Source organism: Plectropomus leopardus, chromosome 9 (genome assembly GCF_008729295.1).
Source record: "Plectropomus leopardus isolate mb chromosome 9, YSFRI_Pleo_2.0, whole genome shotgun sequence".
In the NCBI taxonomy this organism is placed as follows: Eukaryota; Metazoa; Chordata; class Actinopteri; order Perciformes; family Serranidae; genus Plectropomus; species Plectropomus leopardus.
Window position 1 is genome coordinate 17,927,266 of NC_056471.1, and position 13,125 is coordinate 17,940,390.

The window sequence follows — 13,125 nt, forward strand, 5'->3', positions numbered from 1 at the left end:
AGCTTGATGCCCCCGTGCTGGTTTAAAGCTGAGCGTGGCTTGTAATGGGATTGAAGCTTTAGCCCGCTAATCCACTTACCTCCTAACACATACACACATGATGTTAACAGGCACGCAAATGCGTAGACACACAAACACAGGTTAGGCCCTTTGTGGATTAACCTGCACACCTTGAGAGGGCAGACACAATTGCAGTCGCTGTTGGGAGCATGCATCAACAATCAAACAATGACTGGGAGACGAGCAGACAGGAAGGGCGCTGATACCTGGGTGTTCACAGTCGCACACGGTGTTATTAGAGGGAGCACTTGCAGCACATTTACCTTAGTGATTTCTACACACATATAGTATAAACATAAACCAGAGAGTCTTAAAACCCACAGAGTAGGCACAAACCTTCAAAGCAATTAATGGCCATGCAACAACCAATGTTTACAAGCGGAAAAGCTAACTGGTTTATTTTTTCACTGTCAGGCTGACAGTTGTCCCCACCCAGGCATTTTCCTACCACAAGTTAAAACAAGACCCACCCAACAGGTTCGCAACTTTAAATCCAAGCCCATGTGACAGACTGGAGGACCACCACTCCATGGACAGACTTAAATACACAAAACTGCCTCAACGTTGCTCGGTTTACAATTACCGCATTATCTCCCGGGGCTTTTTGCAAAGAACTGTCATAGCATGGAAATCTACTTATATGCTTAATAAAACAGTCTGCTACCGACATGTTACTCCCAAAACCTTTCCTCCTGGAGCAGTTTTTTTTTAAAGTATATCACAAGACAAAAAAAAGTCAATACAAAATTTACATAGACATTCTCTCGTCTGTACAGTTCAATTTCCTTTCAAAAGAAATGGGTTTCACCACCTAAACATGGACAGGCTTCCATTTAAGACACTGAGAATTACATTTTGTAACTACTTCAAGAAAAACAAAAGAAAGGAGAAACAAAACAGAAGATAAAAAGATATATATATCACAGGTAGACATCAGACAGGAGGATGGATTAAATCATATTCTGACATAAGTTCCACAAGTTTCATGGCATCAGTAAATTTGATCTTTTTTATACATTTGATTAGTGAAGAAAAATCCTTTTTAAATGGATTCTGTCATGGCACTTATATATATAGAGAGCTTTGATACAAGGATCACGTCGTTGACCAGAAATTCAATGTTTTTGTCCTTTAGAATAAGTACGGACCATGGTTGCACATTTTCAAGCCATTTGAAAAAAATAAACCATAAAAACTTTGCTGACTTCAAACATACCAAATTATTTTTTTACTCACAGAAGAATACTGCATATACTTTAACAGCACTGCAAAGCTTATCTTCTGGTTGGTTAAATTTTACATGTTCGACCTAGTAAGAAGTGTATGTTTTCAGAGGTGAAAAAGTCTATGTTTAAGGATTTAAATAGCAGCCGGTTGTGTACTGACTTCCATAATGTTTGAGCTTTGTCGCAGATAAAGAATAGGTGTTTCTTTGTTTGTACTGCACATATGACAGCTGTCTACCTCAAATTAGAGTCCCATTAAATAATTTGATGGGTGTATTACATTACCAGGTTTAAAGCCATTATGTTTCAGAGGAACAACTTTATCCCAATATTAAGTATTTCTCTTTTTTCCCCATACTTATGCCAGTTACCGCACTCGTAAGACAGGATACATAGTTTTTTTTTTACCCAGATGTTACCGTAGCAATTTATTATTGCAGCTTTTTTCCTCCTGGAGCAGCTAACAGCTAGCTTATCAAGCAAACCCCCACAGACAGTCGTGAATTGATTTGCTAACGTCATATAGCAATCTGGGGCAGCGAGCAGAGCAGGCAGCCAAAACACAATAAGACGTCGGTATAAAATGACTCTCACGAACAAAGACTCGCACATTTGAGCGTCGAGTTACTCGGTGCTTGTGCTAACGTTTTTGCCCAGATAAGTGACAATGCTGGAGATCAAATCAGCCCAGTTGGCCAGAGTGCTCGCTCAGCACCCGCATGACCTGGTTTGGCTGTCTTGCTACGTTAGCATCACAATAACCCACATAGCCGACCGAAAGCCGTGCCAACAGCCAGCCAGGCTAGCGTTAGCATAGCAAACAGATTAGCCGCAAGTTAGCTTCTGTTTAGCTAAACGGCAAACGGAGCTAATTTAGACGGTTTGTCTCACTTTTCACCGTTTGTATCAACGTCTCGTTTGCGCCAGTTTTAACGGTGTAAACGGTAGACAGCGAAACCAGTGGTCACGGTGTTAACTTTTAACGTTAGCATCGTGAGCTAACATTAGCCTAAAGGAGTCGTGTTTCTGATCTGTCGATGATGTGACCACTCCTTGCCAACGCTGCAGTGCACCCACTATCTGTGAAAAAAAAACGCGCCCCCCGCTTTATCAACCATATGGTAACATGTATGAATTAACTCACCTTGCTCGTGGAAAGCGTGTCCCGACCACCTTTCAGACTATTCCGTTTTTTTTAGTGTTTTCTCTCCTCTTTTCCCCTCCTTCCCTGGTTCTGGGTCAAGCTCGTTAAAGACGAAGCAACATCACCGAGTTTTCTACCACACAGAGGGCGGGCTCAACGGACCGCTTTACCGTAAAGACGGCGCACGCTGAATTCCGATTCTCATACAGGTGTTTGTCAACGACGATGAAGTTAGATTTAGATTCGTCACTTCCGAGTCAGCAGTTAAGGGAAAATAACTTACATTGCCTAACGACCGATTCTCGGCCTTTCAGTGGTGTGAAAGCATGTTTAAGCACTTAAGGTTAATCCCTGATGCTGTCTGAAATCACATTTCACTTCTGTAAAACATTTATTTTATTTGTGAAAATGCAAAAAAAGGAGATTTCACTGCTCTTTTCACTTGTAGACCATATTGGACCAGGTCTCTCTTGAAAACCACTGTAACTACACAGGTCAGACCTTGACTAGATTATCCCAGAGAGACTAAAGGTTGATTAAAAAAAGTTTCAGATGTGTCTGTCTAACTATAGTGGTTTTTGTACCTGGTGTAATGTGGACCACATTGAAACCACAGTGAAATCTCCCTCTTTTTTTTTTTTTGCATTTTCACAAATAGAATATAGATTTCACAATTCTGCTGAAACTGTGTTTTAAGTAATCTTTAGCTTTCCTGAGATCATCTAGTCCAGGTTTGATCTGCCTAAGTATAGTGTTTTGGTTTTTTTTATTTTTATTTTTTTTATCTGGACCTGGTCTAATGTGGTCCACATATGACAAAGGCAGCAGACTCTCCATTTTATGCAAATAGAATCTATCTTACACAAATCTAAAACTGTGGTTCAAATAAGCTTTAGCCTCTCTGGGATAATCTAGTTTGGATTTGACCTGTCTAAGTATAATGGTTTCCGAGAAAGACCTGGTCCAATATGGTCTACATGTGGGGAAAAACGCAGTGAAATCTCACTATTTGCATTTTCACAATGATAACAGGTTCACAAAAATGATAATGTATTTTAATTAATATTTAGCCTCTCTGGGATTATCTAGTTAAGATTTGACCAATCTAAGTATAGTTTTTGATCTGGATCTGCTCAATGTGATCTAAATGTGGAAATAACCTATGAAATCTTTTTTTTTTTTTTTTTTTTTTTTTGCATTTTAACAAACAGAATAAAGGTTTCATAAATTTGATTTGGGTTTCACACAATGCTGAGGCTTTACTTAAAACGTTTAACACGCTTTAGCCACAGTGGGAGGTGCAAAAAGCTAAGTTAAACATTGCAAACTACATTCCCCTTAACTCTCCCTTTAACTACTGAGTCGGAAGCTACGAATGGTAAGCTAACTTCAGCGTCGTTGTTTGTCAAAAGTTTCGGGACAGGCGCAGTTTAATCAGCAGCCACTAACCGAACTGGGGATAACAATAAAGCACACCCGGACTAATTTAAGCAAGCCCATGATTTTAAAAGAGGGATTTAAACTCTGCTGCAGAATACAGAAGTTACCACCCACCGCCTCCTCTCTCCTCCCATTTATTTCCGTGTGTCGCTCCCTCTCCCTCACATATACACACACTGATGTCATTTCATTGATTGCCCAAGAACAATGGCCCGAGAGGAAGCTGCATGTCTTGGGGAAGTACAGCATTCCACACCGACACGACGAAACTATTGGCACATAGTCCCCACAAACAGTGACCATCACATCCTGCACATGTCAACAGACTGATGGTAAATAGCCTCTGCAATTAGTAGATTTATGAATCATGCTGGACTATCTTTGGATTACTGTGTGACTGTAACCCAACAGCACCACCACAGTGTCAACGTTTTCTCTTGACATCACAGTGATTGATGTACTTTAAGTATTTTTTTTGTTTGTATGTATCGTTGTTGGTTCCACCAAGGACGACTTTTGAAATACGTTTTTATCAATGCTTTTAAGTGCTATCCATTTTTTATGTCATGATACTCGTGTGAATTGCTGTGCTGGAAAAAGTAAACAGTAGTGTTTTAAATATATGTATCTCTGGCTTTACAAATCTATGGGTGAAACCAGCGACGAAGCAGTAGGATCCCGATTAATGTTTCTTTGGTGTGGGCAGGGTGGAAAGAGGAACAATGTGAGGAATTTCCCCCAGTTTCCTTTTGAGTCCCCCCATGGTGATACAGTATGAGTAAACCTGAGTCACAATAATGACGGGAACACAAACAATGCTGCACCCTAGAGGTGTGAAATGATAAGAGACTTCTCTGAAGGTGAAAGCTGTTAAAAACTCTGTATTTATTCAGAATTGCATATCCAGATTATAAATCCACAGACAGAATCCACACTAAAATGATTATTGCCCAGTCTGAAACTATTGGAGAGTACAAAAGAGAATAAAAGAGAGCTGCAACAGACACCAGAGGTAGTTTGCTCTTTAAGTGAAACACGTACGTGAAAATGTAAGACATGTAAATCCCAGGTATGCAGCTCATATGTACTATTTTTAGTTTCTCATGAGTTTTAATGTGAAGTTTGGTCAGTGTATCTGGGATTTTGTGTAAACTGTGTGATGCGAGAAACTTTCACAACAGTTTAAAACACTTTAAATTAGCACTTATGAAACATTTTTAAATTGTAACTAGAGTTGAGCACTACGGAAACGTACCAGAAAAAGTATGTGAACCATATTATGACTAGATTTGCCAGACCAGTAACAAAATGCTATCCCTTTAATATTCGCATTTGAAAAACAAACAGCGCACAGGCGCACACACATAACTTTACTCCTTTAATGTGGCTAAAACAAACAGAAACAGTGCTGATGTTGGCTTTGTAGCTGAAATGTTTGTTTTGTCCGCATTAAATACATAATTTTATCTGAGTGCCCGTGTTTGTTTTTTGGATCCCCGCCACAACCCCGCTCTTTATATTTTTAGAGTTGTACACGCTGCTATTATTCATGAAATAAACAGCTGCATCAGGACAATGTGAACGAATCAGTTAGCAGGACTACTTTATGGCAATATTGGACTGAAGAGGCTGTTGCGTCAATATGATACTTCGACTGAATAATTCTCTTTAAGTATTTCCTGTATCTCAATACTAATATTGTGATATAACACAATAGATTTTATCAGTATCGCTCATTAATAGCTGTATGTTTCTTCTTTATTCCAATGTCACTGCCTGTGTTTCTGTCCGTTTTGGCATCAAAATCTGTATCTGTTGGATCCACGTCCCTCTCTGATCTGCACATGGTTTCCTCTTCCTCCTCCTGTTACAGTTCCCGGTGTTTACAACAGTTCATGCTGTCACACGGGTCAACAAAGCAGCTGTGAGGGTCTCTAGTAATGAGCAAAATTTACACATCAAATGATTACGTATCCATCACTGAGCGACAGCTGTATAATATGCAGAGTTGGTCATGTCTGGGTAAAGATTTGAGCATTTATCAAATTTGAATTAAAGCTGGGATAGGCAGATGAATGCTGGCGTCATTAGGCAAAAATCCCATAATTACCTTTGAGCTGATTGTAATTCAAGTGGTCTAAGAAAAAAAAGTAGACTTCTGCATCTGCTCTCTGCTTTGTTTTATAATTTTAGAAAATCTAGCCTGTGAAAAGGGAGACTTTGGCCAATCACATGCCATTTCAGAAAAAGGTCTTTCCTATTGGCTGTTCTACAAATGCAGATACACCAGCATGTTTTTTTAGTGAAAACCCAATTCAATGGTGGAAAGTCCTGCAGAAAAAGTTGCTATTCCAAGATTGGCAACAACTGCATATATATGGCAAAGCAACCCAAAAGAGAAAGACAGACTTATCAAAATAGTTTAAAACAAAGTCTGACAATAAACGAAATGAAACATGTTAATATTATCGTTTTTGAAATGGAGAGAAAATAGAGCTAATAGTTTAGCCTTCTGCTGATAGGACACTAAACACTAACAGCTCAATGCTAGCCAACTTTAGCCTTGGATCAAAGATTGCCCTCCATCTCGCTCCCTGCTGCTACAGACCACCTTCTCAGTAGGAGAGCTGGTAACAAAAATCCACAGCTCTGCAGCACCAGACAGCCCGGACTCCTCGCCAGATCAGCAAACTTTCTGTTGCTGCCGTTACACAGATTAGCCCCGCCGCTGCCTCTGGCCACCTGCCCGCTGTGACGCTCGGTGCAGCGGCAGAGAGTGAGGTGAAAGGAAAGGGTGGCCGGATTTTTGTCCCATTTGTGGTCTTAAAATCACCAAAAGAGAGAGCAGGAAGAGCAAACACAGTGCATGCAATTTATGATATAAGATCTGATTAAACACCGGATTACTGTATGAAGCATGTTCCCGTGATCGTCTGGTGAGAGCCGCTTAGGACGCAGATAGTAGAGCTGCAGGTAGAGACTACATTTTCCAATTCTGCATTTTTTTTTTGCCTTTTCCAGATTTCTGCCTGCCCCAGCTTTAAATTAAGGTACCATATATTTTCTTTGAGTGATGAATAAGGCATCTGTTTGTCTGCATTTCAGAAAGTATAAAAAGTTTCACTAGCCAGGAAGGATAAATAAAAAAAGGCATTTTAGTTTTGGAGGATGTTTTTCCTATTGCTGGTTTTAGAAATAAAATGAACGCAAGCGTCTTCATACTGAACAGAGATGATGCTTGTTTGTGTCCTTATTTTGAACCACAGCAGTCCGTTGATTTTCCTAGGAAATGGCGAAGTACACACTCACAATCTCAGTAAAAGTAACATGCTACACACAAAGAAAGTTGAATGTTGAGTCTTTAAATCTTTGTATCTTTCATGGTCAGAGCGCTCCGTTAGTGTGTGTGATCATGTGCCTGCGCAGGTTGCTGGGGTTGTTGAAGCTGGCGGTGCAATGATTGCAGGTGTACGGTTTCTCTCCAGAGTGAGTCCTCAGGTGGATCTTCAGGCTGCCGTTCTGCGTGAAGCGTTTCCCGCACTGCGTACAAGCATACGGCTTCTCCCCAGTGTGAATGCGCATGTGGATGCTCAGCGTGGTCTTGTTGACGAACGACTTGCCGCAAAAGGTGCAAAGAACGGGCGGCTCCCCGGTGTGACTTGCTCTGTGCACGATCAGGTCTTCACGGCTGAGGAAGCGCTCGCCACAGAAGCTGCAGTCCAGAGATTTGTTGATGCCGTGAGGGAAGACGTTCTGCGGCTGGGTGAACTGGCTGACGTGACTGGGGTGCCCAACCTGACCATCAGCTCCTACGACTGGTGTTTTTATTGCAGGATTCAACACTGCTGAAGCCATTTGGGTGGAATGATTCCTCTCCAGCTGGCTGTTTCTGTTGTCCTGCATCCCTCTCATCGCCGCTCTGTCACCGCCACCAGTGGTGAAATTCAGGAGACTGTCATGGCTGACGTTGTGGTCAGGAGTCAGGGAGCTAAAAGCCTGGAGCTCAGAGGCAGTGAAGAGGGTGTCGCTCTCCTCCTGCAGAGGTCCTTCCCCCCGACCATGAACGCTCACGATTCTCAGCTCCTCGTTATCACCTGTCAGGCAGGACGAGTCTAAATTCGGAGTCCCTGTAGAAACACCACTCTGGGTACTGTGATTTCCAAAGTCATCCTGACCTAAAACACAAAACACAAAATGACATTTTCAATCAGTTTTTGCGTATGAAACTTTAAGGCCGGGACTTACGAGTCACAAAATCACTGCAAGGACATCATTTGAATCAAGAAGCTATAAGTAACCTCAGCAAAGTCTACGTGCGATTGTAAAGTGCTGACTACAAGTTTGACTTGATTTAATATATTTGATATATTAAAAATAAATAACAGACAATACACTGCAAAAAATACAGATTGATTGGAAATGCTAAGGATAACAAAATAAAGTTAAATAAAAAGATTTCTATGGTGAGCCTTTTTTTCAGGAAGACAAAAACAATACAACTGCAGAGCGAGGCAGAGAAAGAAAGAAAGAAAGAAAAAAGAAAGAAAGAAAGAGAGTATATATCTCTTAATCAAGGCTTGTCCCAAGTCCAGTCCAAAGGTTATTAACAGCCCACAACTTGTCTTTCAAAATATACTTTATGTTGCCCATCACACAATATAGGTAAATTGAGCAAGATCACTTTGCCTTTTTTTCTTTTACCTTTTTTTGTACAGTTTGTAGACATGCACCCAGGGGTGTAGTGTAACAAAGTTACAATACTTTTGGCAGTATCTGTACGTAACTTTAGTTTTATATTTTCAGATGAATGAGATGGGGAGGGATGAAAAAACCGGATCTTGTTCTTTAAATCCTTTAAGTTGTAAAAAAAAAAAAAGACCTTGTTTTTCTTCAAGTGTAATATTGGCTCCATTTTTAAATTGGTGCATTTAAAAAGTAACAAACCTCATTATTCTCAAAATTCAAATTACCTTTGATACTTAAGTACATAAATATCAGATACTTTCAGCAAGCTTACCATGAATATCCACACACTAACATAAATGGTTAAAAAAACTGAGTATACCAACTTCTACCCAAAATGCCCTCCCCACTTTTCACAGTTAGTGTCATGGCTGACTCACGCCATTCATCATGTTTTACTGCACACCGTAGCGTGCTGTAATAAATCACCCTGTGAGCCGACTCACTGCATCCAACCCAACATATGTTTCAACATACTGAAGCGTGCATGAAAAAAGGTTTTAATAAGACACTTGACAACAAAAACACAAACACCAGACATGCAGTTTGGGATATTCTGTACGTCACTCTGGAGAGAGACAGCTGATTGCTTAGTTTCATTCCCAGGTCATCGAATACCGACATTTTGGCTCGTTAGTTGGACTGAAGCACAAATCCACAGTGTTGGTATTTGACGACCTTCAAATAAAACTCAATAATGAACTATCTTTCTCCAGAATTACATACTAGGGGTCTACTGATTATCAGCCCAGCCTGTGAGTCAGACTGCAACCGATGTTGATGCTCACCCACAACTGACCCACATCCTCCCACGTCGTCCTCATCTTTGATCAGGATGACATCTGGGCTCTCCATATCTTCATTCTGACAAAGAATAATACATATGCATGATAAGAAAACACAGTTTCAAACAAAACCATTGACACGTGGAAGTACTCTCACAGCATTTACCTCCACTTGTGTCGTAGCAGAGGAAGTCTTGTTCTCTGGTTGAAGAGAAATTGAAGCAGCTTCCCCAACAGTCTTTTGGGCCACTGGTGGTTTAATGACGACTGGAGGAAAGAAAAACACAGAATGAATGTAAAAATGTGATAGTGGTAATACAGACATTAGGCTGGTCTACTCATTTAAAAAAAACCTGCGTGTGCCTTCTAATTGCGGTGGGAATGAGGTATTACAGTAGCACTAATTTTGAGACACGAGTAAGAGCGGTGAGTGGATGAGAGGAATGAATGCAAAATAAACAACAAGTGACAAATTTCACATTTTCCATAACAGCTCATTACCAGTCTGAATTCAAAATCTGTTGCACCGACGGAAACACAATGCTTTGCGATGGATACTGGGCCGATAAACTTGAGTTGATCGTTGTAGATTTAATTTCTGGGAATCACTGTTTTTTTTTTTATAGACCTCAGATCCGCCCTTAGACAACTACAATAACAACAGCTTTATTTGGGCCGCTCACAACTGAGACAAGGCTTTTTTTTTTTAAACAAGTCAAACTAGTTTTAATCAAAAAGGGAAATACAGAAAAGACCTATACATACACTTTATACAGTCCTGCAAGTGTGAATATAATTCTTAGAGGTTTTGATAGTCAATATACTGCTCGTAGTGTTTGTCTTTATTTTAGTACCTGTCTGTCAGTGGGGTTCATAGCTGGTTATCCATTACTAATAATTTCAATTTTGGGGCAATGCTGTTTTTCACAGACCTCAGATCCTCCTTTTGATAACTCAGATAACTGCAGCTTTATTTGTGCTACTCACAACTGAGTAAAGGTTTAATTTAAAAAAAACAAACTACAGTAGTTTCAGGGCACAAGGGCAAACCCTGGTGACGAATGTGTGACATGAGATAAAGAGCAGCCATGATTCATTAACAGTTCATAGCTTTTTTTTTTTGCAAAAGGACCATTAAAACAATTGTCAAAGCATGTTTACATAAAAACACACATTTTTGTGCATTAACCCTTTGAAACCTGGATTGTGCTGTGTTTAGACACCTTTCACGAGTACTTGACTCTTTGCAAATTAGTTCAATTACTTTGGAAAACAAGGGAAAAAAGGCAATGACCAAGTTGGCAAGAAATGTACCACAAATTACAAGAAACTAGTAAAAGTTGACAAGAAAATTACTTAAAAATAGGTTTAAAAAAGAGGGGAGGATTGTTGACAAATTGGGTGACGTCTTCCGACTATGTTACAAAAAATATATGCAATAAATACATGTATATTTTTTCAGCACTTTTCCCCCAGTCATTTTATTGTTTGATTTTGTCTTACTTTTCAGGTAATTTTCTTTTAACTTCTTTTATAATTTCTTTGCAAATTTTTGGGCCATGTCTTTTTAAATTCTCATTCAATCATTTTCTTGTTTGTTTGGGTGTTCTTCAGCATAATCTTCCTGTAACTTTTTTGAAATAATGTCTTTGCAAATTTTTGGTACATGTCTTGTTAAATTCTCTCCATGTTTTTGAATGAAATCAACCCAATTTGCTCAGGTTGAAAAATTATCAAAAAAAAAACAAAAAAAAACAAAACAAAAAAACAGGGACTATTTCCAGAAAACAATATTTATAATTATAATATTTTAATACCCAGAACTGTTACAAAAAGTTATACAATGAACACATAGCCTATATATATATATATATTCAGCACTTTTTTTCTCATTTTCTTGTTTGTTTGTTTTTTATGGCATAATTTTCTTGTAACTTCTTTTTTATAATGTCTGTGCTAATTTTTGTGCCATGTCTTGTTAAATTCTCCCCCATGTTTTTGAAAGAAATCAAATCAATTTGCTCTGATTGAAAAAAATATCAAAAACACTGGGAAAAATTCAAGAAAACAATATTTATAATTGTTGTATTTCAATATTTAGAATTGTTACAAAAATATGCACAATAAATACACAGGCTTTATATTTTTCAGCACTTTTCTTGGGGCCATTTTCTTGCTTGTTTTTTTTTTTTTTTTTTGCATAATTTTCTTGTAACTTATCTTTGCAAATTTTTGGCCAATGTCTTGCCAAATTCTCTCCATGTTTTTGAAAAGGGAATCAAACCAATTTGCTCAGGTTTCAAATAGTTAAACAAACGTTACTTGTTACACGAGCAGGACGTATTTTGGAAGTGAAAGTACTTCGTTACCTTGTGATTTAGCCCGTGGTTTGGGGATGTTTCCTCTGATGGGGGAGAAGCGGCTGGCCGGCCGGTTGTTCCTGGTCTGCAGCCGGAGGGAGAAGAGCTCGCTCCTCATCACCTTCATCCTCATCCTCAGGGCTTCGTTTTCCTTCAGGCTCTGGGTCAGATGCAGCCGGAGTGACGACGAGCTCTCCGAGAACAGCTGACTGATTTCCGTCACCGCCGCTTTCACCAGCACGTCCATTATGGACAAAAGCTGCGACTCCAGGTTCAGATTGCCCGGCGGCATGTTTGTAGACATGTTTAACTTTGCTGCCGCCGAGGATTATGTTAGAAAACAGCGCTACACCACCGCTGAGTTAGCTCACAAAAGATCCCACACAATGGCCTTTCCGGTAGCATGACGCCCGTTACCGTAATCCGTAGAAAGCAGGGGCAGTGTAAATTCACGTTTGCCTCCATGTTACTGTGAATATAAACTCTATAAACTTGTATAGTTTACTTGCTTCACATTTTCTCGGTATGGTCAGTGTTTATGTTTATTTGATATATAATTCGTCTATTTGAATTAATGTAGTTTAATTTATGTTTTAATTTATTCGTTTAATCTGATTCGATCGTGTTTAATGCTATTATTAGGGCTATTATTTGTTTGCTGATAATATTCTTTGAATTGTATTTACTGCTATTGGTATGGACTGATGTTATTTTTGTCTTTTAAACGTTCTACTTTTTTTGGCCTAATTTTACCAATTTTGTCTGGCCTTAGTTTAGCATTATTGTTTGGCTCTTATAGTTATGTTGCCTCTACAAGAAACCCTTCTTGCGTATGCTTTGCCTTGTTTGTCACAGCACTTTGAAAACTTTGTTTTTAAAGGTGCTATATAAATAAAGGTATTATTATTATTATTATTATTATTATTATTTTTATTATTATTATTTTTATTATTATTATTATCATTATTATTATTATTATTTTAACATTATTATATAATCTAGCCCCTTTTTGGTGTTAATCTTTATTTTTAAACACCTTTCTGTCATTGGGGTCTCTAGCTGGTTACCTAGTGCTATTCATTTTAATGTTGGGGCAACCCCTTTTTATGACTTCAGCTCCTCCCTTAAACAACTACAACAATATTAGCTTTATCAATTAAAAATAAAAATAGAAGCCAGATTTGGCTTAAACTCAAAAAGTCATATTCTTCAGTTTTTATAAATAGTTTCAGGCAAAGTGGAGTTTACAGTAAATTATGATCTTATCAGATTGATTTCTTCATGACTGATTGATTTGTATCCTACTTTAATAAATGTGCTTTCCCAGGCTTTGTAGCCTGAACTGGCTTCTGTAAGTCACTTCTTAA

At 38.8% G+C, this 13,125-nt stretch overlaps 1 protein-coding gene across 1 annotated transcript; it reads right to left on the bottom strand.

Moving 5' to 3' along the window:
- Nucleotides 1-4,725: 4,725 nt before the first annotated feature.
- On the bottom strand, nt 4,726-12,153 carry LOC121947979 (transcription factor che-1-like). Its single transcript, XM_042493195.1, has 4 exons — nt 11,768-12,153; nt 9,565-9,665; nt 9,402-9,477; nt 4,726-8,045 (listed from the first exon to the last, which is right to left on the bottom strand). The coding sequence occupies exons 1-4, from the start codon at nt 12,060-12,062 to the stop codon at nt 7,255-7,257; spliced, it is 1,263 nt and encodes a 420-aa protein (XP_042349129.1). The 5' UTR covers nt 12,063-12,153; the 3' UTR covers nt 4,726-7,254.
- Nucleotides 12,154-13,125: the final 972 nt, after the last annotated feature.